Genomic DNA, 25765 nt, shown 5'->3' with positions numbered 1-25765 from the left:
TTGGGCAGCACACTGAATGTATTAATATTCTGATTGGCATGCAGTCAATAAGAGAAGATTTTTAGAAGTGATCACATAGCCAAGGATGTTTAATTGGCTGGCAGCTCTTGTCTTTTAGCAATGGAGATGGAAGGCTCCCACAATGAGATTATTCCTGTCTTCTCTTTCCCTTCTAAAAAAAGATGATCAGAGTGGGGTGGAGGCAGGCCCTCACATTTAATCCCTGCAATCGCATAGAAGAAGGTACTTCCACCCACCTGCCCCTCTTCCCACTTATCACTAAGGCTATGGCTACACTACAGAACCTATCAGCATAGCCCCCAATGCAGATGTATCTTACACCAACAGAAGGATTTTTTCTAGCATAGGAACACCGTCTTCCCAAATGACATTAGCTCTGTCAATAGAAGTCCTCTTCTGTCATCATAGCTGCTTCTACGATGGAGATTTTGTGAGCATAGCTGTGTCAGTCAGGGGCATGTTTTTTTTCACACCCCGCAGTAGCTATGCCAATACAAGTTTTAAATATAGATCAAGCCTAAGAGTTTGTCTAGCCTGGGAAATTTAGCAGCATACCTACACTAGTATAATTATCTGCTGGTATTATTCCCTGTGTGGATGCTCTCTTCTGGGATTTAAAGTGCCTTTTTTTGGTTTAGGTTAACCACTTCCAAAGATACACAAGTTAAATCAAAAAAAGGCATTCAACTTAGTGTCCATTCAAATATATGGAACCTGATGAACAAGCAATACTGATAAGTTGCAAAATGATTGACAAACCCTTATACCAAAAATAATGGCCATAAGGGAGCAATAAACTATTTTAAACAAAAATCAAGCCATTCTGAAGATTAGTACCTCCAAATCAAGCTGCCATTTTGAAAGCTTGGAACTCTACTGCTATTGTTCCCTAAACAGCCTTTTAAACTTTGGTCACCAACTATGACATGGGTAATAATGTGAAGTTGATAACAGTACATTCTTCAAATCACAACACCGAGTGTCAAAGGGTTAACAGGGTTGTACCATGTAAAATCTTCAGTATTTTTACAAAAATATTTTTAACAGACGTACTTTAACTTCTAAATTTCAGATTAGAACAACTAATTCTTTCAAACACTGGAATTTCTTCTATACACTTTCCTGATGTTGGATTTGGTATGTAAAGTAAGCACTGTTACATTTCTATAATTTAGATCTTCACTATTGTCTTGTAAATTTATTCTTCTTTTCTTAGGATGGAAGACTAAAATGTTTCCTTTATTACAACGTCTTGCAGTAGATGACAATAAAATATCCCAAGTAAGAAAGATTTTTGGTGATTTTTTTTCCACATTTCTTTAACTTTTTGTTTAATGAAAAAGCAATTTTACAAATTTTCATTATTCACTGATTATGTATTATGTAATGGAAAAAAAGCCTATGTGAAATTCTTTGACCATTATCTAGCTTTAGTTAGATTTTTAAAAAGCTTTTCAAAACCCAGCTCTAACATAAATGCTTTCTTGGATTTTTTTTTTAAATAAATTGCAGAGAACTCTGTTTATGGCCTTTAGCCATTCCCATGCAATGACTGCAATACAAACACCTAGTGAGTATAGATGTACTGCCACTTTTGGGGTCCCCTTTTAAAATCAGTGGGAAAGCTTGTATTTTCTGTTTAGATATATTAACTGTAGTTAAAAATTGATAAAAGCATTGCTCCTCACTAGATGTACATGAGTGGATGAATTGGATCTCTGTCTTGATGAGCTAAATACAAATGCTCATGTTCTAGAAGTGGTATTATAATATGTAATTATCTTTAGGTCAGAGCTACATCGCTTTACCACTTGTTTATCTTTTAGTTCCTTCAAAGGTGTCTTTGTTTTATAAGCTAAGTAAAGCAAGATGAAAGTGGTATTCAGTAAAGTAGACTGAAGTTCAAACAAACAAAGGATCTGCTAACAGAAGTGTCACTGATGGTCATTGTGTGGATAGTCTGTCAGGACTGCATACTTTTTTGTTCACATTTTTCTTTAAAAAAAAAAAAAAAAATTCAAAAAAAAAATCCAGCTTTGCAATTCTTTCCCCTTTTCATTTCAGTGGTCCTTTATCAATGAACTTGATAAGCTACAATGTTTGCAGTCACTACAGTGTCAGAATAATCCTTTGATGAGCACAGAGAAGAACCCAGAGACAGTGAGGCAGCTTATCATTGCCAAAATAGGCCAGTTAAAAGTTCTGAACAAATCTGAGGTATGTGGTTGTTTTTCAAGTAATCACACAAAGTGTTCTGGAAAAAGATAAACTATAAAAGCATTTGGGAAGATGGGAGCTTGTCTGGAGTTTCTTCCCTGTCACAGTGAATGTATGTAGATACCAGGAAATCTTCATTCTTCTTCGAGTGATTGCTCATGTCCATTCCATTATAGCTGAGTGCATGCCACCATGCACGGTTCCTGGAACTTTTTTCCCCTTAGCAGATCCCGTAAGGCCGGCTCTGGTGCCCGCTGGAGTCCCGTGCACATGTCACGGTATATGAGGCACTGCCGGCCCTACGCCCCCTCATCCCTTCTTTCTGTCCCTGATGGTTGCTGGAACTAGCCTTGCTCTCTGCAAGTGCCATTCCCTTAGTTTGAACTCTTCGTTATTTGAAGTACTTTAGTTAGTGTTAAGTGTAGTTAGATAGGAAGTCCCTGAGGGACCTAGGGTGGCCGAGGTCACCTGAGTTTAAGCCATGTGCCTCCTGCTGGAAGGCTTTCCTGCTCAGCGACCCCCCCACACGTGGTGCCTTAAGTGCCTGGGGGGAAGAGCACAGGAAGGATAAATGTCAGATCTGCAGGGCTTTTAAACCACGAACCCAGAAGGACCGAGAGATCCGGTTAAAAGCCCTGCTCATGGAGGCAGTGCTCTACCTGGCGTCCGAGCCATCCCGCTCCACAGCACCAAGCGTCACCTCAGTGCAGAGTGCACCGCTGGCACCGGGATTGACTTGGCACTGAGCAATGTCCCCGGTGCCGAAGAAAAAGAGGCAGCACGCAGAGCGTGGATGCTCCCCTGCACCATCGATATGGGCAGGGTCGAGTGTGGAGATGCACCAGCCACGGCCCATCAAGTCTTCTCCAGTGCCTGCATCTCCGATGCAGAGCTGCATGGTCTGAAGGACTCTAGGGCCACGCTTCACTCCCTGGGCCTGTACATGCCCCAGGCTTCCAGGCACCAGACATGGCCCCCCTCTAGGCCGTTTCAACCCTATAGAATTAGGGACAGGAATAGGGGGTTGAGAAGTAGGAATCAACCCCCCAGCTCGTCCTCAGCCCCCCAACAGGGGTCTCCCAGGGGGTCAAACAACAGTTAAATAGTTTAGCCCTGCCCCTTGGCCTACTCGCTTGTGGCAGACTCCCCAGGCAATGATGAAAGGTGTTCCGTTCAAGGAACTGGTCCAGTCGGTCATCCTAAATTCTGATGCTTCCACTGTAGGATGGGGAGCCCACATCAGCGCCGACCCAGGCAATCAGGGGCTCTGGTCGAGGGAGGAGAAGCTCCTGCACAGCAACGTGAAGGAGCTGAGGGCCATTCGCATAGCGTATGAGGTGTCCCTCTGATTCCCGACAGCCAGAGTGGGACAGGTGCTGATGGACAACACCGCAGTGATGGTTTACATAGACAGGCAGGGGGGCGGGCACCTCTTTGCCTTTTGCAAGGACTCCCGGGAGTGGGGAATGATGAGGCAGATAGTCTCAGCAAGTCGTTCCTACTCCGCCATGACTGGCTGTTGCACCCAGAGGTGGTGGCGGCGATGCTCTTCCAGAACGGGAGCATTCCCCAACTGGACCTATTCGCGTTGGCCTGGAACGCAGAGTGTCCGAGGTTCCATTCGCTCCGGCACAGGTCTGTGACCCGGGGCCTCCCTGAGGTTTCAACCAGGTCCTCTCTAGACATACGGAGTCCCCCTTTGAACCCATGGCTTCAAGCCCCCTGCTCGTGCCTTCAGGAAAGGTAGCCTTCCTGGTGGCCATTACCTCAGCTAGGAGGGTCTCTGAGCTTAAGGCCTTGACCCTGGAGCCCCTCTTACACAGCATTCTATAAGGATAAGGTGCAGTTGAGGTTGCTTCCAGCCTTCCAGCCTAAGGTGGTTTCCCAATTTCATCGTAACTGAAATAAGTTTCTCCCCGTGTTTTTCCCAAATGTGCGGTTCAGAGGAGGAGAGGAGATAGCATCTCCTCGCAGGTTACATCATGCATCAAGTTCTGCGACCAGCAGATGAGGGTGTCCCTTCCAGGAATCATCACAGCGTACAACCAGAGCTCAATCACCCAGCAGCCAACAGAGGATGTGGGTTTTGGCACAGCTGTGCTGATCGCAGCTCACTGGTAACTCCTACCCACCTCCAAGGTACTGCTTGTTAGTCACCTATAATGGAATGGACATGAGCAAGCACTCAAAAAAGGTTACTTACCAGTAACTGATGTTCTTTGAGATGTGTTGCTCATGTCCATTGCACAACCCCCACCCCCTGTCCCCGCTGCTGGAGTTGGCAGAAAGAAGGGACTGGGGGGGGCGTAGGGCTGGCAGTGCCTCATACAATGCGGCATGTGTGCGGGACTCCAGGGGGGACCAGAGCCAGCCCTACGGGGTCTGCTAAGGGGAAAAAAGTTCCGGGAACCGTGCAAGGTGGTGTACACTCATCTATAATGGAATAGACATGAGCAACACATCTCGAAGAACATCAGTTACTGGTAAGTAAACTTGTTTTTTGAAGACTGAGAGTCAGCTAATGGGGTACTGAGCAGAGTCAGGAAACCCTGGATGCTGTTCTTGGCTCTGTCATTAAATCATTGCAACTTTAAATCAAGCCACTTAGGGTAAAATTTTCAAAAATATCTAAGCCCTATTATTGTCACAAGTGGATCTTCCTCCCCCAACATAGGGTTTTTGAGTTAAATAGGTTCAACAAAAAACATTTAAAGTAATTTGTCATTTTTTTCTTTCCCCCTTTTCAAGTCAGAAATTATAATGTATACACATCAGTGTTGTCCCTTTTAAAATACAGTATCATTGTATTAACTGATGCTCGGAGACATTGGAAATATGAAGAGAACTTTCAAAACCCCATGACTTGTTCCGTAGTTAAAAAATCATTGCACTCTGAGCTTTCACATCTCCTAATGTTTTCACACTATGCTCTTGAGATCATTGACTAAAATGAGCCTGAATCTATTGTGGGAGTTGAGATTTTCCAGACTCTTTGCAAGTTTATAAGGTGCTGAGCACACAAGTAACTAATATCTAGGAATCTTGACTCTTGAAGGATCCTGAACTTGGGTTTTTTGAAAATGTAGTTTAGTGACAGTTTTTTAATACTTGTCAGTGTAGGTCTTTCCTGATGAAAGAAAGGGAGCAGAGCTTGACTATCGCAAAATGTTTGGCAATGACTGGATAACGGCTGGTGGAAATCAGAATCCAGACAAAAACAGACCAAATGAGGAATTTCGTGCTGCTCATCCTAGATACCAGTTACTCTGCCTTAGTAAGTACAATGGAGGTGAAATGAAAATTTCCCTGCTTTGGTATTGTTCATTCTTGTGTTTTCAGTGTACACGAGTGGCAGAGATCTTTCAATTATTTGTCCGTCTATTCTGGAAGACCTCCTTTATTTTTTCAACTTACCATATTTGAAGACAAAGGAAGAAAACAAAAACAAGGTCAAGCAATATAAATACTTTTCTGGCCACATGCTTCTGCTGATTTGAAAATGGCCAAGCATGCAGAATTGCAGAACACTAAACAGTCTTATATTCATTATTCCAATCTCCAGCATTACAGGTAGGGTAAATTGCTTCTAATTTGTTCCAAAACTGCCCTCTGATACTGGTTCTCTGCTCCTTTCCCTTTAAATTTAGTTTTTTCAGGACAGGAATATTCTTGAGTTGTCATACCCATTGTCCTGCTGCAGGCTTTGATTTCCACAGTAAAACAATCATGTACTGTCTGGGCAGTCAGGCATTTTGTCCACTTTAAGGAGCTATTGACAGCCCATCCACCTAACAGGACCTTCTGGTCCATTTCTAGGGGCCTTCTATTAAGAGGATAAGAGAGGCCATACTGAATCAGACCAATGGTCCATCTATCCTGTCTCTGACAGGGCCAGGGCCAGGGCCAGGTGCTTCAGAGGGAATGAACAGAACAGGCAGGTGCTTATATCCCACTAGCATAAAGACACATGTAGAAGAGGCTGCCTTCTCAGTCAGTTTTTCAGCTCACAAAAAGGCTTGTGAAGTTCAATCCCACAGACTCCACTTTTAATTTTTGAATTGTCTTGCTGTTAAATTGTGACCCTTAAGTTTGTGCAGCTCCTTGGTTCTCCTTTACAACTACTTTCCTGTTTGATTTTCCTTAATTAAGCCAAACCATTGTTCAGATTTATGCTATTATAAAAACAGGGAGCACAATGGCCACAGATGCAGGCAGACTTTTTGTTAGTTGTAAGTGAGAGTGCCCTGGGAACAAAGAAATGGATGCGAATTGGAAAGGTGTTCTGTGTTCTGACAAACAAATGAATACTTCAGGCATCCTATTTTGCTTTTTAAATGCCCACAATCCAGTTGCTGTTTCATGCTGACTGAGAACATTTTTCACCAGTAAGACTAGTTTTTAAAAGGTGATTATTGAAAATAAGTGAAATTTTTCTCAGTATTAGCAGATCTCAACTCCTCTAAACATGGTAATTGACCTTGTTAGCTCACAGCAGTGCTGGAGCTCAGCTACTGAGCTCCTGGACTGTGGAAAGCAGGACTGCTTAGCTAGCCCCTGTGGAAGCATAACGTGAGAGACAGAGTTCCATTGCATGACCTGGAATACCATGTTGTCCCACAAATGATTATCAAGAAGTTTTCCTGTGTGATGACAACCTGGAGAATTTTAGCTGAACTATCTACAGAACTTAATTTCTTTCATCTGTTTTCCACTAATCTAGTTTGTTGATTACATTTTTGTGTTTTTCATGAACAGAATATGGTGCTCCTGAAGAAGGTGAACTGAAACAACTACAGCCTTTCATTCTGAAAAATCAGCTGCTAAGTAAGAGGCCACAAATTCATAAAATTATATATTTTGCATTCAAAATACAAATCACAAGCAGACTCTCTCTCTAATGGAGCAGTAAGGAAGCTTTAAAGTACCTTTCTTTGAATCCAATTTATATACCACAAAGGAGCAGGAAAGGGCACAAAATTGCCTTCTAGTTCATCTTGAAGTTGAATACACTTCCCAGAAGAAAAAAAAAAGTTAAGGCTCTACAAACAACCTTAACTCTAGTCCCATGTAGCTGCCTATCAGAGTGTACAACTGTGACTTTGAGGTGTTGGTGAATTTTTGACAGTATGATTCCTGCAAACTTTCAGGAGGCAGCAGGGATGGTGAATAGAAAATATGGTATTACAGCCAGGCTGTCCTGTTTTGATCCTTCATGTCCCCTTATCCCCCATACACATGTCAGAAACATATGATCTAAGATCTGTGAGAGCTAGTAGTCATGTCAAAGTCTGCCAGGAAAAAACAGTAGCAGGTCCCTTTGCTGAGAGGCATGACTTCAGAATTCTTTGTACATCCTCAATGGCATATACAGTGTTTGTAGTTCACTTACTAAGTTGAAGTTCTCTGCATGCTAAGTGCCCAAAGGGTTTATTATGCAAACTGTATTAACACTTAAAGAAACAGAAATTAATGCCTGTACCAGTGGACTTGTGCTCAGACAAAGTACATTTCTCATTGTGAGTGATTCTCTTTAATTTTTTTTAAAGCTTTGACAATTAAATGTCCTGACAAACCTGATCAGAAACCCATAGAGAAGAAACTACCAGGTAAGACCAGGCATGCTAAACTGAGTTTGTTTCAATGCTACAGCAGTTGCTTTGTGGTCCTTTTTTATTCATTTAAATGCTCCTCTGTCTGAAGAAATCTGGAGACATCTGCAGGCAGCAGAGGGAAAGACCAACTTGTTTGTTCTGTTTACAACAAGTGCTAGCTGGTGCTAGTTTTGGTTGAGGAATTGCTGGTCGGATATGGAACCTTTCACCTCAAGGTTGCTAGGTTCCAAGTTGGTCATTGCCATCACAAGACTTGACTTGGCAATATAGACTGAATTATGCTCATGCTTAGGTCTGCTCTCCCTCTGTCAGGTTGGGGAAACACAGAGGAAAATAAGGGAAAACTTGGATGACTACCCCTCTCTCCATTTGATAAATCTCAAGACAATCAAGTTTTTTAAATGAAGGCTAGTAGTTGGGGGAGTATAACTAATATTTGGTTGCCCTCAGACTTGTTTGTAAGTACTGTAGTCAATGTCATGGGTGCCGAAGAAATAGTTGTAAACTCCCTCTCCCAGAAGGGAGTACAAAAAAAGTGAATATTTATTTTGGGCTATAGTGATGACTACACAAAACATGTTTCCTGCTGTTTGGGGGGCTCTTGTGGTATTGTGTTGGAAGTGATACTTTAGAATTTTTTTGTGTATTTACATCTTCAGCATCAGCTACACTCAGCAAAATTTCAGTTCCATCATTTGGAAAGTTTGGCTTAAATACCAAAGACCCTAATTCTGACCTGGGCATCAACTCTATTCCTTGCCTGATTAACTTGTCCCATTATAACGAAAGGATATTCTGCAGAAACTGACATACATTAATGACTATTATAAGTAGATCTTTCCTTAGCCTATGTTCAGTTATGTCTAAACTGGAGTGTTTCTCCTGCCTCTGACTTTTCACATTATCAGGTCCAGTCAAGGCTTTAACAGTTTGAGGTTCTGAATTATTATGGCTGTTAGATCATCTACTGACTAGCTAAATATCAAGGGAAGACCATATACTAAATATCTATTGAAAGACATGTTCAGTTTTTATTCTAAAATAAAAATCACATTATCACAAGTTGCATAAAATCAGACAGCTTTTACAAAAGTTTGATAGAAAAATATTTTTTTAAGTACATTGTGTGATAATTACAGAAATAACTCACTATTGCTGTGCCTTTAGATAAAGCTTCAAACAAATTAAAACAATTATCCACTATCTCTGTACCAGATACACAATGGGAATCCTCTTGTACAAACTAAACTTACTCAAAGGTCCATTATAAAAATATCCCCATGAAGCAATCCATAACATTACTAGTAATTTGGTTGGAAATAATTAATGTAATTAAATTCTGAAACATACATTAATTGTTCCACCATGACATTCATTTATTTCTGCTGGGAAAGTTTTGACTCCTGGTGACAAAGCGTTAAGGAGCAGTTGCCAAAAATATCTCATCAAAATCTGAGTGGTACCTATGAAAACTATAGTGTGGCATGAAGGTCACTTAAGACAGTTTGTCTTGGACATGAAAGATAAATCACGAAGCTATAAAGTTTTAAATTTGGTATGTTGGATGAAAATAGTTACTTAACAGTCCAATGTGCTACTACCTAACTGGTTGTTAGTCTACTCAATATTATATCAGTTCAGCTTGGTGCTAGCAGTTAGCACCTGAGCTCCAACATATGATTTTTGTTGTTAGGGCTTTATTTCTGAATCAATTCTATTTGACAGTATGATCTGGTAAAATTCAAAAGCTGCTAGGATGTAAGTAGATCATAGAGTTACCTGGTTTAATACTTGATTTTTCTTGACAGATTCTATGACTATTCAGAAGGTCAAAGGATTGCTGTATCGTCTACTTAAAATTCCAGGCTCAGAATTGAAATTGTCCTATGAAAGTTCTAAAGTAAGTTAAATACAATTTATGCAGCTAAAGGTCAACACTAATCTAAGTGAAATCTATTTAATTTTATATAGTATTTTAGAAAAGGCCCTAAAATAACCTAAAGAGGGGGGGCCTCTAACATCCATTTAAAGTCAGATTCTCATTGACTGCAATGGCCTGATCCAACTTGTTTCAGATATGACAGGTGTTGGGGAGGAGATGAGAAGGAGGAAGGAAGACTTGCCTAAGAACTGTGTATATTTTAAATGAACCTGATCAAAGTAAATTTTTTTCTTCTTATTCTAGATGGAAGGTAAAGAAATTGAACTAGAAAATGACCTAAAGTCCTTGCAGTTTTACTCTATAGAAAATGGAGACTGCATGTTAGTACGGTGGTAACAACTGTGTGACTCATTCCTGTACGTATTTAATTTGGAAGAACATGGATTTCTTAAACCAGGACAGCAGGCTATATTTACAATAAAAAATTAGTACCTATTCATTTAGTAATTTTGTTAGAGGTGCATAATTTCAGTGGTTCTTTTAAATCCACAGATTAAATGGAATATTAGCAGGGTTTCCTTAAGTCTTGTACTGCACCGGTGAGAATTTGTTTATATTGAAGAATGAGTTTTAAACAGACCTCCACATTTATTTTACTCAGAACATATATCTAAAAGATTAAGTGACATTTTCATTTGTAATAGCTACAAACACAACAGCTGTTGTGCTGGAAAAGGCTACTTAAATTCTGCTATCAGGTATTCTCAAGGGAGAGAGGAAATAACTTAATACTTCTATAGAATCCTGTGAGAAAAGAACAGAGCTTAATGTAACACCACTATAGATGTACCTAAAATGCTTCATGAAAAGTTTAGATCAGTGTCTTTTCCAGAAACTAGAACAGATCTGTATTCTGATCTCCTGGATGCTGTATCCTATTTACACATAGAATAGGGAAAAAAGATCACAGTTAAAACTAAGCTGCTGAATGTAGGGATTTATTCAAAATAACTTATTGCAATGCTATGCAGTTGCTTAATGGATATTCTCCATCTTATTGGTATGTTGCTCAAACTTTACTTTAAACTACATTTTTCTAGTTATTCACTGAGTTATCAGAAAGATAAAATATAACTAGATTCAAAGAGATTTTCCTCTAGTTCAAGATTTGGTATAAGCACATTGATATCTTGCATCATAATCTCATCCAAATCACTAAAATAAGTATACACAAACTAAATAGAAATCCTAAAAGCTAACTTATCCTAACCCCAAATGAGCACATACCATTTACAGCTCCCTGGTTTGCAGTCTTAGGTAGTGAATTACAGTAATCCTGTAAATAGAGGTGCTGACGTGGAAACTTGCACCTGCTGACTCTGAGACATCATTGGTACTGCATGTGTGTAGCACCAGGGTCAGAACCAGGCCTATTATCATTCTAATACACATTTAACAAGTACAGCTCTAGATTTAAAAAACAGGCTAGTTGGAATTCATAGGTGCATTAATTAGAAGTAGTTCTTTGACTTTATAAAAAAGAAAATTGCTTATCTTAAACTTTTGGCTTTGTCAAACTAACACCTACATTAGAAAAGTTATGGACAGTATCAGTCCATTTTTTATCAAAAGGGAGGGGCAAATATTAATTACATAATAGGTGAAATTTCTACTATTTAAATACATCCTTAGTATTCCTGATTATACAATATCAGCTTTGGAGACAGATACAACCTTTCACAATGTTCTCCACGGCTCAGATCCATACACCATATCCTGTTCAAGTCTTTATCTTTCCTCACATCTACAAGGATCTCCACACAATTCCTTCACTCTCCAGAGTTCTGTTAGTTCCTGTGGAGAATACTGAGGGGAAGACAGCATGCCAGTTTCACAGGTCTTCTCACACAACCAGAGGCTGTCCTGTAAGACAATGATTTGAAAGGGCTTTTTTGGAAAGGGACAATATTTTACTTTCACAAAATAACACCAATGCAGTCAGAAATCAGGATTTCATGGTATTTAAAACCAAGAATATATGCTGGTTGGTTTTTGGGTTAGGCAGTGGTTTTCAAATGGGTGTATTACTAAATCTGGGTTACCTGATGGCTTAAAATGCACATAGACTTAAGTGAAGAGGGAAATAAAAATAGGGTTAGTGTTTAAATAAAGCTTACTTAGAAACTAATTTAGTTAAAGATGACAAACTATTGAGAACAAAGGAGGAAACAATTGTGTGTTTAAATAAGGATTATGTCTTCACTTCCTACGTAAGAGGTCATGGTACCCAGTTAAAAGTATGAAATGTCACATTATGGCTATTTTAAGTAAAATGCTTTATAGAACAGAAAAGCTCAATTCTCCTGTTGACCTAACCCCCACACTGCTTGGTATTCTAAAGAGAATAGGTGATCTCTCTGGTTTAATAGCAGGAATAATGATTGGGTCCATGTAACAGACTTTGAAAATATTTTATGAATCTGACCCAGCCCTTCATAGCTACAGACTGAGATCAAGGCAATGACAGCAGGAGAACATACTGATTATCTAGAGAAGATGGTAACAAGGAGCATCCAAACTATCTCCATGCAATGAAACTGAACCAGCAACTGGCTGAAAATTGATAACCTATGGAAGTCACTGCCAGAAGAAGCTGCCTTTGCCTTGAGCAGGATTAAAAAAAAATGGATTACATATTGACATGAACATGATTTGCTTCAGTTAAGATGGGTTACAGTGAGAGTATGTAAGCTGTCAGATGCATCAGGGCATAAGCCAGCCCCTGACTTGACAGGTGCTAGAAATTTTCCTGTGAATCAAATAATTCCATAATGGTTTCATTGTGTGGGGTTTGGTGGAGGGCCTTGCATCTTCCTTAAGTACATGCTACTGGTCTGATCTGCTAAGGCAACTTCTGACAAAGTTACCACTGAAGCCTGGTTATTGTTTAATCAGACACTGAGTAGAAACTCTTGCATAATTAACTATTTTTAATGGAAGTGCTACTGGAAACAAGAGCCCCAAACAGTGGCTTGGTATCTCTTCCCCCAGGCCCATGACAAGAGTTTGATATATGCAAGATAGCTACATCTCAAATTAACTTTTCAGTTTCTGCTATTTGTTGTTTACCTAAAATCACCCAGTAATTTAACAATTTTTTTATTCGATATGCACAGTCAAAGAAAGAATTAACTCTTTTCTTGGTTAAATTAGCATTAGGTGGGGGAAGGTGGTATAAGTGAAGTGTGGGGTGTGATTTAAAAAAAAATTTTTTTTAGACAATCCAATTTGAGACTCTTGTTCATGCATTAACTAACATAGCTACTACAGGAATGCCTACCATGAGGAGGAAAATTATATTTTCCAGGGGCTACCCAACTTGGAGTGAGATCCATGCTAGCTACTGTACCATTGAAAAACAGAATTTCTGCAGCCTTGCTCACCTGATATCTCTTAGGTCCTATAGCTGCCATCCAAATGCCCATACTCACATCTTCACCCTGTATATGAATTTTAAAAACACAAACATTAGCCTTGGGAAATAATTACTTGGAAATACACTAAGTATGAAATTCTGAACCAAAGTTTCATGTTCACCACATACGTGCAATTACTACTAAGTGAACAAGCAAAACATTAGCTTTATTTATAACTTCTTCAATGTAGTTTCTTCAGAGCATCTTTTTAAAATACCACCTCCTCCCAACATCCCTAAGGAAGCTATGTATTAAAATTTTGGATTTTACAGGTTAGGAAACTCAGGATATGTCTAAACTGTGGGGGCTGGATGGATCAATGCAGCAGGCTTCATTGAGCGGGCTGTGGAGACCCGCACAATCGATCCTGGAAGTGCTCGCCTATCAACGTAGTAAATCCATCCCCACACCCCCACCCCAAAAGAGTAAGGCTGCATCGACTGGAAGGCGTTCCATGTTGACGCAGTGGAGACGCTAAGGGAACATTAATAAAACGGCCACTGACAGTGTAGACCAGGCTTAAGGCAAATATGATTAGAGACTTGCAAGGCCGCAGAGGGAGCTTCTGCAAGAGTAAGGTTAGAACTCAGGAGCTCCTAATCCCTCATCTCTCTCAAAATAAAATCCTGCAAGTTATCCACAGCTAATAAGTCTAGTACAGTAGATGCTCATCAGTAGCAATGTATCTATGCCCTTTTGCTGTGTTGCTCCTAAGCCGCTCTTGCTTTTATGGGCAGTGTCAACAATTCTTAATAGGGAAAGTGTTCCCAGAGGAAATGTTGCTTGTAAGCACCGGTTGCTCTGACAAGGTGTTGCTGCCAACAAGCATCTACTGTACCAGAATCAAAAGGTGTGTGAGAGAAGGGTGGGGAGAACATAACCCCCATGCCAAAATCCCCCCACAAAACTTAAGTACCTGATATGTCTTTAGTCTTTCAGAGTTACTTGCCAACCATTGAACAATGTCTTTGGAGATAACATAACCAGATCCACAGGCAAAGGCTGGGTATGCTGGACTAGGATACTCCAGTTCTTGCCACTTCCCCGTTCGATCAACTGCCCAATTTAGTCTGAAACTTAAGACCCAAATAATCATGCAAATTCCTTTTGAAGAAGATATTTATAAAAAGCTCAAGCCTCCATGCAATTTTAGTCAATAGAACTGATGCTAACTAAGTCATACATTCTAAGAAAAAGCGTGGAAAACTTTTCATTGAGTTCTGATTCAAATAGTCCTATTTCACTATGAAGCTTACCCATATTAAAGCTATCATTGAAACATTTAATTTCAGATTTCAAAGATACAGTTATGTCCTATTTATTTCCTCTAAGAAGATTTGTAAAACACAGGAAAAACACAATGCTAGCAAACTTAGCTATAATGTGCATATGCTAATGAAGCATGAATTCACTGACTTATTTAAACCAGCATCATGGTGCCCTGTCAAAATCCCAATCCTGTCATGTTTTCTGTTGTTTTACTGATGACAAATATACCTGATACATTCAGAGGGCATGCATTTACTGTGATCATAAACATATTAGTACTTGGTTCACTGATGCAAACAAATGCCCTCCTAAAAAGTAGCAGTCAAGTGGAAAGTCAGGCAGCAAAAGGGACATCTGTTTCTTCAAACATGGCTAATTTTGCAAATACAGCAAAGACAACGAGAGTCCTGTAGCACCTTAAAGACTAACAAATTTCTGCAGGCATAAGCTTTCATGGGCAGCAACCCACTTCATCACATGCTGCCCAGGAAAGCTTATGCCCACAAAAATTTGTTAGTCTTTTAAGATGCTACAGGACTCTCATTTTTGCTGTATATAGAATACATGGCTACCCCTCTGGAACTTTGCAAGTACAGAAATCAAAACAATAACTTGGGGTCCTGGTAACAGTAGAAATCCCCTTTCTTCCTGTGAGCCACCACAGTGTTCAACTCAATCTATCAGGGCACCAGACATGGTCTTGCTATTTGACCTTTGACAAGTCACTTAAATGCTCTTTTGTCAGTTTCTCCATCTGTAAAATGATGTTTACCAGGCAGCTATTCACTGCAGGCTGCACCCATTTAGTACTTTTAGCAAAACAAGCACTATGTTTTATCCTCCAAGATTTCTTGCTCCAGACAGGCCAGACTCTCCCTAGCAGGCTGATGGTAAAATCCTAACAAACATAAAAACTGAAGTTTAAGTTTAAAAACACTAAAATAACCCACCCTCAGGGTCTGTTCCTGACTCTCTCTTCAGCCTCTTTCTCAAAGATCAGTTAAAGGAGAAGGGGAAAAAAAGTAGCAGTTTCCTGGTCTCTAAGGGTATTGTCTACACAGCAATTCAACACCCACAGCTGGCCTGCATCAGCTAAAGACAGGCTTGCAGGGCTCAAGGATCCTCCCCTGTTATGGGGGCTGGAGCCTGAGCTCTGAGACAAAGCCAGAACATCTATCCTGCAATTTTACAGCCTGTAACTGTGAGTCAGCTGCTGCAGGCCAGTGGCTGGTGTAGAAATGCTGCGTACACAAACCCTAAGGGCCAGCCCAGCCCAGCTAGACAGGGCTCAAGCTAGCACACTAAAAAAAATAGCAGTGTGGATGTTGCAGCTCTGGTGGAGACAGGCTAGCCACCCAAGCTGCAATGCCCACACTGCTATTTTTGGTATGCTAGCTTGAGAAGAGCTCGCTTGAGCCCATCCATCTGGGCTGGGAAGCATGCTCCCAGCTGTAGCATGACACACTGTAAGAGGCTCCAAGCTCCCTTCGTACTCTCTCCTATTGAGAGAGAGACTGCTTATATCTTGTTCTCCCTCCCAGCATATCTTGCTGTGGAGGCCTACTAACCCCATCATCCCCTGGGCCCAGCTGAGAGGGAAACCTTGACTCTTAAAGTCAAGTCATCTTAAATCTGGGCCCAAGCCCCAGCTAGCCAGCCTGCGTTCTTTTTCAAACCACAAACTGCCACCCTGGGACTACTTCCTCTCACAGGTTGGTACTTTAAAATACAACCCCTCAAAGGGTTTAAATATGGCCCTACTGTTTTTTTTCCCTGATCAGTCTTAAAATACCACAATTCCCTATATACGGGAATAATGATATTTACTCACCTTCCAAAAGGTTTTGAGACCCACAGTTGAAAAGCACTATGTAAGAACTAAGTATTTTTATGAACAGGTCCTAGATGTAATCACAGTTGGCTGCCATAACTGTGTCAATGGACCAGACTTTTGCTATTTAGAAACAGGTCCAAACATGACTTAGGTCAACCAAAAGGTAAGTGACTTTTTGTGGCCCATTGGTTATAACAGAGGCATTATATTCTGCTGGCATGTCAGCTGCAGTGCAGTAGGTGCTTAGTACTGAGCAGCAGAAAGAAGACGGGCATAGATTGGCAGAGGTCACAATACATGCCCACACAATGGCTGGCTCTAGTCACTGTTTGCGATCTCTGTTTAACAAGCACTGATATTCACCCAAAAAGTACTCCACTGCATGTGAGTGAGACCTTTCCTCCTTCGGCTAGTTACCAACAAGCAGTGATTCTTTATACATTTTGCTAAGCAAAGCCTTAAGTCTATATTTAGATGGCATCAGGCCATGGCAATTAGAGGTAGAAGGCAAACATCAGGTGTTCAGGACTACACTTGAATTATTTTTGGCTATTTGCTGTATATCTGTCAGAGCCAATGGATTCTACAATGAGAAAATCTGATTGCTGTGTACCAAATGTAAGGTATAGACCTCCATAGGGATTAATAAAAATATTCTTAATTTATTGCTAAAATTTTAGGTTATTACAATCTTGCCTTTGTCTTACTGAATTTTAGCATATTCAATTATTTTCCTACACAATGCTTGAACACAATAACTTACATTTTTAGTTGCTTATATAATGCAATGAAATATTTGAGCTACTCACTGAAATTGCTGGGAAATGTCAGCTGTCAAGTAGTGCCAAGTACCTGAAGTATCAAAGATACTTTGATAGCAACCAGAGGTGTGACTGCAGCACAGGCTACCATAGCTTTAATCTAACTAGCATGGCTAAAAATAGCAGTAAAGATGCAGCAGCCAGGTTTCAGTGCAGGCTAGCACTACAAGTACAACCCCAGCACGCTTGCAGAACCCACGCATTGTGCCTTCACTGCTATTTTTAGCTAGGCTAGAATGGGGATAGCAGCCCATGCTAAAAATCATACTTCTGATTGCAGCATAGCCATAACCTTTGATCAACCCCACCCTTCTAATCCAGTAGGGCTTCTGCAACATGACAACAACCAAGACATCAACATCATTGGTGAGAAAATGTTTACAAAAGCACTGCCAAGGAATTAGCCTGAAATTGTTTTTAATGGGATGTGGAAATGTTATTGTAATTTAAGGTATTACAGCATCTCCTGTTAAACCCCAGATGGCACAGACTGTGTATTGCTGGTGAGGAGATACTAGGTCACCTTTGTACATAGAGAAGTAGTGTGGTTTAATCTGAATTTAAAAATCTTAATATTTATTATTTTGCCTCTCTCAAGAGTGCTTCCTGAATGCCATCTTTTAGGTAACCAATTTTAAATACTTTTTTCAGAGTATTTTCAGAGACTTCACTAAAGCTCACTCAATTCATATTTTTCATTCTATTGAGCAGTGTGTGCCCGAGCTTCAGTTTGGTCTTGGCATTTTTTAGGTATCATCATAGGAAAATCATGGATAAAAGGAGAAACAGTTAAGGGGAAGTGGTGATTCAATCTCTTGAAGTCTTCAGATCAAGACTGGATGCCCCTTTGGAAGATGTTTTAGTCATGAACAAATTACTGGCCTAAATATAGGAGTAATTGGGTGAAACAAAGTTCTCAAGAGTTGGTATGAGTTGGGAATAGACAGCAGCAAGAATTTTAATGAGTTCATACAATACTATATTTTGCAAAAAAGCCTGGACAAGACTTTGAGCCTGTCAATTACTGGACAAGAAGGTAAGGACAGGACCTATACTATGCAGCTGAGGAAGTGTCTGTCAGGTTGTAGGTTAGATAGACTTTGGTGGGTAGGCCTGCTGATTGTTATCATTAAAAGTCTCTAAAGCCTCCTGTTTTTCTTTAATCTTAATTCATGACAAGGCCAAATTCTGAACTCTCATCCATTTTTACACCCTTGACTTCAAGGAGTTACTCTTCTTTTACAACATGAAGAGATCAGAATCAGTTTCACAAGACAGCCACCCTTAAAACTCATTTGACCAAATCTACCACTGGGGTGTGTGGACACCCACTGAAGCCAATAAAGTTATACCAGAGATGAATGTGGTCCTGTGTCTGCAGTTCTTAATGGGAGTGGCAATTGAGCTATTCCCATTAAGCAAGGCCCCTGCAAGATTAATCTAAATTCTGAGCTCAGAGCCCTGGTTTCCATGGCACACTAGAGCTGCAAGTTGGAGCATTGTGCAGTGGCTTGGGAGGTTTTTTTTAAAAAATGCTGTTTTTAAACTATTTTAATGAAAATATGAAAATGTCTAATACAATCACGTACCATATTTCATAGAGTAAGGCCAGACAGGACCATTTGTGATCATCTAGTCTGACTTCTTGAACAACACAGACCATAGAATTTTACCTGGTAATTGTTGCATCAAGCCTTGAACTTCTGGTTGAGCTAGAGCTTATCTTTGAGAAAGACATTCAGTCTTGAATTAAGATTTTAAAGTAATGCAGAATTCAACACATCTGTTGGTAAATAGTTCCCAGGATTAATTAACTTCACTGTTAAAATTTTTATTTCTTTTTTACGATAGTAAATTTAATTTTCAGTGTGCCACAGATTCTTTTCTATGGAATGCATAGCTGCCTTGTAAAGCTATTAGTGAGGGGAAGCTGGCCGTTTAGCTTGTGGATTCTAGTTGGGATTTCTTGGCAACTAGAATGATGTGGGAGGAGATGGTTTGGAATAAGCATGTGAGCTGGATGTTTCTGTTAACATGATCTGTAGTAAAATAGGTAATACTGACTTTTGTCATTTACTACATATGACACCAGACTATAAAGCCTAAAGCTATTATCTATACTATACTAAAGTAAAGCTATTGTCTCCTCATACACAACCCATTTCCAAAAAAATCTACCAGAAAAAGTCATACTGGCCTGAAAAAAAATAAAAAATTGCAAACTGGTATGTTGGTACTTGTTGGCAGTTTTTAACTTCACCTTATTTTTTCACAGAAATATTTATTACCTACTGCTTCCCATGTACTACAGAGGAGTGCTATGTGCCATCCAACACATTGTATAACCAAGTATCAAGGGTTCTAGCTATTGTATGGGCACATCCAAAACAACTGGCTTCTGCAACTCAGGGTTCAGTCCTGCTCTCAATAAAGTTATGGATCTTTACTACTAAGTAGGCACAAGGTGTGGGGCTCCCTAAGGAGATTGCTGAACTGGATTTATAGCAGTAAAACATTTGATAGACATATGGAGAAATTAAAAGATCCACAAAAAACCAGTAAGTAGAAGAGTTTGAGACTCACTTGCCCCACCAAATATTTGGCCTGTCGAGTTTTTTGTGCATTATCCTGTTAAATACAGCCTCCAAATTCACATAACAGTCATCATCCGTCTTCAGCAACAAATCAAAGTTAGCTGATTCTACTGTCCTGTTGCCAAGACAAAAATGATTTACTGGGAAATAATTTTAAATTGCATTACAACATAACCTGCATGCAACATAAGCAGCAAAAGGACCCACTGAAGAGGTAAGCGACTTGTCCTCTTCCTTTTAAATGTTCTTCCTATAGACTGATACCGAGGGCTGAATACTAGTTCTAAAGGAGAAACACACAGCTGTTGTCTTATGGTCATGGGTTTGTACAAAGTATGAAAGGAATCCGAGGTAGGATTTTCGCTACCCAGTACAGCTAATGGGTTTAACTTGCAATGAATCTGTCTGAAACAGTACTGACCTCAAAAGGATATGAGGACTATATAACAGCTGTTAATGCCAGGGGCTGTATAAAGGGCTACTAGTCCAGCTAGCCTTCTGTATGAGAACAGTTGGTTCAAGGACAGTGCAAAACAAGGAATGATTTGTAGTAGTAATTTGGTGCTTGCCCTCTGTAAAGCACTTTCCAAGTATTAAATAGGTAATCCTCAACATCACTGTGAGGTACATAAATTATTTTAGAGATAGAGAAACTAAGGAGAAACTCAAAGAATTAAAGTGAGATTATTCCTTGGTTTATCCAGAAAGACAGGCTATGTTTTGAAGGACATTCCTATATATTCACTTCCCCTAAAAAGCAAACTGTTTTCCTTAAATCCTGCATTACTGAGAAAGAAATGATTTTCTGTTAATGGGCAAACAGTCATCACAGAGATTTAGATAACTTGAACTTTACCTCCCCTCTTAGCAATCAGAAGTGTTTTTCAGTTTCTTATTTGTGTATTCTACACAGTTCTGCACGTTCCATTGGTGGCTTTTTTTTTTTTTTTAAGGCAGTAGTGGTAGCATTAAAAGTTATTTAACAATGGAAGAATCGGCCCAAGGTAAACATTAGTAATTCCAGTGACTTCAATAGTTACCCTTTCTTTACACAAGTGTGAACAGAGAATTAAGCCAACTCTCTTTACTGATAATATTAGCATGCATTTTGGAACATATATGCATAGTTATAGATTTGCTGCACATATCTAAACAGATCTCCTTAGACTATTTATATACAACAGATGCTATAAAATATGCTTGAGCTTTTCACATAAATGTTCTCCAGTTGCATTATCAATGCTATTTTAAAAATTCTGACGACTCAATTTTGATTTTACTACTCAGTAAGGAATTGATCCTGCAATGGGATTATTCATTCATGTGTGTAAAGTTAAGCACACATACCTTTGGGGATCGAAGGGAAGGGTTTTTTGCGGGGCACAAGGGGGAACAAAAAGTATTAGTTTACACTTAGTATTAATAAATACCCATATATATCGTAAATTGAGCTTAGAGCTGGAACTATGCAATGTTCAAAATGTTCTGGTATTTGTTTTTGATAATTATTTATATTCACATCTTCCAATATGTTTATGTTGTGTAAAAGTATTGAAACTAATCAGAATTTAAAATAAGAAAAATCTAATTTTTAGAATGAAAGACTTTTTTTCAGCTTTTATAGGTAATATATCCAAGAAACAAACCTTTAAAATGCATTTTACTCCAAGGAGTTTACAGGTATCAATTGCTGCTTCAATTCATGTTCTGGAATGATGCTTCAGTCATTAATTTTTAGACAGCATTGTCACACAAGACAGAGGGCTCTGGCAGTAGCAGACAGCTCTTCGGTGACTGTTGTGATGACAATTGGTGCTCAAAGCCATCTGGAATGCCCCTCTGGTCTGAGGAGTGACCCTCTCTATATTGAGTGCTAGAACCCAGATCCTGTGAGGCACCGAGTACTTCAAGCTGAAATCTGCTTGCAGTGGATACTGAGGGTGCTCAAAATCTGACAGGACTGAATCCTTTGGGGGCCTAATCCAAAGCTCACTGAGGTCAATGACCGTCTTTCTATCAACTTCAGTGGGCTTTGGATCAGGCCTTTTGTTTGTAAGCAGCCTGACAGTCAGCATTTAAAATGTAAAGCTGCTGGTCTTCAGACTAGTTTGTGGTTTCATGTTGTTAGCAAACATCCCAGGTAAGGTTGTGGACATGATTTAACCCTAATTTACATATTTTGATTTGTGGAGTTTTATAAGAAGGGGGGAGGGGTTGGGGGAGAAGTTGAGCCTGGGAAGATCAACCCTAAAAGCTGAGCCCTTACTTTTAATCACCAGACAGACTAACACAATTTTGTCCCTTGTAGGGTGAAAACTAAATACAAAACAAAACAAAAAGAGTAAATCATTTCTGGTTAGGTTGTGTAAATTTTCAGAATACAGCATGTCAAGGACTATCTGGCATCAGAAGTAACTAGGGAAAAAACCAAGAAAAAACATTTTTCCAACCTACCATCGGTAGAAGTTCAGCAATTTGGCTGGAACATTTCTGTAGGTGTCAACAATGTCTACAAAAACAATATCATCATAGGCGCTGCTTTCTTCCTTCAATAATGCATCTTCTTCTTCAAGGTTTTTTAAGTGAGTTACAAACCTTTCAGGGCGAGTGTGAAGGCTTTGTAAAAGAGCATCACCTTCTGAAGGGGAGGGAGGAGAAATTATATATAACCAAAATTACACATCTGTTAACATCCACATGCAGTGCCCGACATACAGTTGTGTATGTTTTTCTTGTACTAGAAGCAGCATATTTACATATTCATTTTGTCAGTGTCCAACCAAAATCTGGATTTAGGAAATTCTGCAATTAATTAAAAAAAAAAGGGGGCACTAAGTTTTAAAAAGTTCACAATGATGAAAAGTTCATTTACCTGTAGCATAGGCAGAGGCTGAAAACCAGGCTCACATATACTTTCTGAAAAGGCTCACCACAACCACACAATTTTCACAGTACAATCATGCTGGCCAATCCACATATACCTCATTGCACAATCAGTTTTGCATAAGCATAGTCAGGGAATATCAGAGCAGGTATTCCATACTACCTGAATTTTTGAGGCTAGGGGGAGAAGAGGGTGGTGGTTTTACACATGGTTTCAATGCACTTTAAGATCCTCCTGCTCAGACATATGGGAGATGAGACTGCTCAGTCATATCTGCCAGTCCTATCTGCTCAGCACAGAAACGGGGCTTGAATGGGGTTTGGTGCCTGACACTGTATTAACTGTTGTGTGTGGAGTCAACTGTTACAATCTTGTTACATAGCAAATATCTGCAGTTTTGACAGGCACTTACTAGCTCCGAGGAAAGCCTGGAACTGGACCCATTATTCCCCTATTTTCCTCTTGTAGTGAAGCTTTAACTCATGGACAAGTTTTTATAGGCTGACACTGGTTTGTTTTCTTCCAAACCCCATTTTAAAACTAAGTTAGTTATTTAAAGAAAATTAATTTCTGCTTTTCCTTATCCCAAGCCAAACAACCCATCCTAATTTTTGAAGTGTTAACACAAAGCAAACTCATTTTTTCCATTATAGCAGCTGCTGCATGGTGCCAGTTTAGATGCCAGCTTCAGTGCTAGGTGGCCCAGAGATTATGCAGTTTGAAAGGGCTCCCAGAGGCTCACCACACAACATGCTGAAATGGGTGCAAACGGAACAGCGCTGCTAGGAAAAGCAAGCCCACTTTAGCGTTCATGTCACCATTAAAAAGGCACCCTCTGCCAACAGTTACTCCGCTGTTATTTCCTATTCTAAATATAGGGGGAAAGTGGCAACTGCTAGCCAGTGTTGACTTCTTAAAGGCAACCACTGGAGAACTTTTTTCTTTAATTTGGTCTTTTGACAACAAGAATCAAGGATGGGGCCAGGGAAGTCAGTTTGGATAGACGGGGAAAAGGTTATTGTGTTAATAAAAATACAGCAAAGAGATAACATTGGCTTATCTGGGTGATAAGGAGCATCCAAAGATGTCAGCATTTCATCAAAACTGTATTCAGTAGAAGACTTATATGAGAGAGGAATAAACTGGTTATACTAAAAGTAGAACTTCTTAGTCAAATTAATATTGGACACAGTGTGGTCATTTAAATATTCTATTTTATGAGGATAAAGGAGTGCTCTAATACATTTTTGCAGACTTACCTTGGATAGTGTAAATAAAACCTCCTGCTATTCCTTCCACACCGTCTGTGAATTCATGTGGCCATGAACCTTCCCCTGTCTTTTAGAGATGAATTAAAAAGATTACAAAAAGAGAAATATCAATAGCAAAAGTTGAGCTAATTCTCTCTCTAAATACAAAACTTGATTCAACAACTAAGAGTAAGACTATGTATGGTACTTTTAAAAATATATCTGTATATGTAAAAGACTAGGGCTTTAATTATAAATTTAGGATAAGATTTTCCAAAATTCCTACAGGATTTGGGTGCTGTATTGCCACTAAAATTAATAGCAATGAGGCATTCAAAACAGAAGCAGCTTTGGAAATCGTAGCATTAATTTTTGTGTTCTATTCCATCCTTATATCACACTGGAAAGATAGATTTGAAATTGAGAGTAAAGGGTTATATTTTAACCAGCTAAAGAATAATGGCCCAGCATGCTTTGTGAACCACCAGAAAGTGGTAACAAGGAAAGAGAATTATCTTAGGGTCACAGTAACTTGGCAGATACACCGCTGGCAAAAATGGGCTCAAGAGCATAGTCTTTTATGCAGATTCAGCTGCAGTGAATTTGACTCATTATCTTTGCAGTCCACAAAGGGGAGGGGTGAACTTTATTCCCAAACAGAGTGGAAAATAGGTCTTTAATTCAGTCAGTGGTACCATTTTCTTTGTTTACCAAAGGGCTGGATCACAAAGTGGGGTAAATTTAAAATTAAACCAACAGGGGAAGCCAGACTGATGTCACCTGAAATGACACATTTACAGACAATCATAGGGAGCATTGGGAAATGGGAGAGAAAAAGGCCTAAAATTATTTTTTGGTAAATATTTAACTTATGATTGGAACATAATTATTATGAAGAGATGACACACCATAGAGACTCTGAGAACTCCTCCTCCATCATTAACCATCACTTTGTGAAGATTTCTAGAAACAAGGCCTTGAAGGTCCTGGCTTTCCCACACAATAGTACCTTCAAAACTCTGTTAAGAAAGCACATCACAATTCACCATTAACAGAACCGAAGGTGGGGTGGGGTGGGGGACACAGATGAACGCGCACACTCACACACTTGTATATTACACACACACACACACACACACACACACACACAGACTTCAGAGGCCGGAATCAAATGGAAGTGTCGCTATTTAATTAAAAACAGTCAACTTTACATAATGATGGTTTTATAACAAAGCATAAATGTTTTTACTTAGACTTCACTGCAATAAAATCTGTTATAAAGGGATGTGTATGAAACAGAACCAGACATTTGTGCTTTTAAGTCAAATAATTTATTTCTCCAGAACTGGAGTGATATTAAATTTATACAGAAGTCTATAAATGAAAGATTTTTTTCTTTTTTATTTAAACTTTAAAATTGTATTTAAAGGTGAACTGAAATGATTTTTAAAAATTAACTGTAAGAACCTATATTACAAATAGAATATATTAGAAGACATTTGAGAATCAGTGCCTCTTTTAGTTATCTGCCAAGATGTGAGATTAGGATTTTCTGTTGATTCTGCAACAATCACGGACATCACCAAAACTAAGAAGGAAACAAGGAATTTCCTTTCTTCCCTTGGTATAGGTGTCATGAATTGTAGCACGAGAATCAGAGATCCATGGCTTCAGATCTTGGAATACAAGTAAAGTAGGAAATTATTCCCCTCTCCCCTTTTATTTAAACTACATGACAATTTTTAAAAAACCTAAGATCCTACACCACAGGTTACTTAGCTAGATGGACCATTGGTCTGACCCAGTATGGCCATTCTTATGTTCACTAAGAGGTTACATGTGTAACTTAATTTTTAAAAAGCAGTTCAGCTCACCTTTAAACTGATCTGTTGAATGTTGCATATA

At 39.4% G+C, this 25765-nt stretch overlaps 2 protein-coding genes across 9 annotated transcripts in view; one reads left to right on the top strand and one right to left on the bottom strand.

The window, feature by feature from the left end:
• Nucleotides 1–10175, top strand: part of TBCE (tubulin folding cofactor E) — a 49051-nt gene extending 38876 nt beyond the window's left edge. For both annotated transcript variants that reach the window (XM_067535754.1, XM_067535755.1), the window contains exons 10-17: nucleotides 1094–1158; nucleotides 1238–1302; nucleotides 2086–2238; nucleotides 5359–5512; nucleotides 6994–7062; nucleotides 7785–7844; nucleotides 9659–9750; nucleotides 10036–10175. In XM_067535754.1, the coding sequence (XP_067391855.1) occupies nucleotides 1094–1158; nucleotides 1238–1302; nucleotides 2086–2238; nucleotides 5359–5512; nucleotides 6994–7062; nucleotides 7785–7844; nucleotides 9659–9750; nucleotides 10036–10128 (751 nt within the window). In that variant the 3' untranslated portion in view covers nucleotides 10129–10175. The remainder of the gene's footprint in view (nucleotides 1–1093; nucleotides 1159–1237; nucleotides 1303–2085; nucleotides 2239–5358; nucleotides 5513–6993; nucleotides 7063–7784; nucleotides 7845–9658; nucleotides 9751–10035) is intronic.
• B3GALNT2 (beta-1,3-N-acetylgalactosaminyltransferase 2) overlaps nucleotides 8860–25765 on the bottom strand; it is a 36709-nt gene continuing 19803 nt past the window's right edge. Inside the window, exons 6-13 of one of the 7 annotated variants that reach the window (XR_010917574.1) lie at nucleotides 24769–24879; nucleotides 23870–23948; nucleotides 22181–22364; nucleotides 19716–19841; nucleotides 14125–14284; nucleotides 13176–13232; nucleotides 11467–11655; nucleotides 8860–10667 (exon numbers count right to left, since the gene is read on the bottom strand). Coding sequence is in view for 5 of the 7 variants with exons in the window: in XM_067535761.1 (XP_067391862.1) it covers nucleotides 11521–11655; nucleotides 13176–13232; nucleotides 14125–14284; nucleotides 19716–19841; nucleotides 22181–22364; nucleotides 23870–23948; nucleotides 24769–24879 (852 nt within the window). In the remaining 2 variants the exon portion in view is untranslated. Of the gene's footprint in view, nucleotides 11656–13175; nucleotides 13233–14124; nucleotides 14285–18805; nucleotides 18916–19715; nucleotides 19842–22180; nucleotides 22365–23869; nucleotides 23949–24768; nucleotides 24880–25765 lie in introns of those variants that run through there. The other 6 variants (XM_067535761.1, XM_067535757.1, XM_067535759.1 and 3 more) reach the window with 6 other exon arrangements.

This window comes from Emydura macquarii, unplaced genomic scaffold (assembly GCF_026122565.2).
Source record: "Emydura macquarii macquarii isolate MOO-44397 ecotype Brisbane River unplaced genomic scaffold, CSIRO-AGI_Emac_v2 contig_3517, whole genome shotgun sequence".
Lineage (NCBI taxonomy): Eukaryota > Metazoa > Chordata > Testudines > Chelidae > Emydura > Emydura macquarii.
The sequence above is the reverse complement of the archived record's forward strand: the minus strand, read 5'-3'. Positions and strand labels throughout refer to the sequence as shown.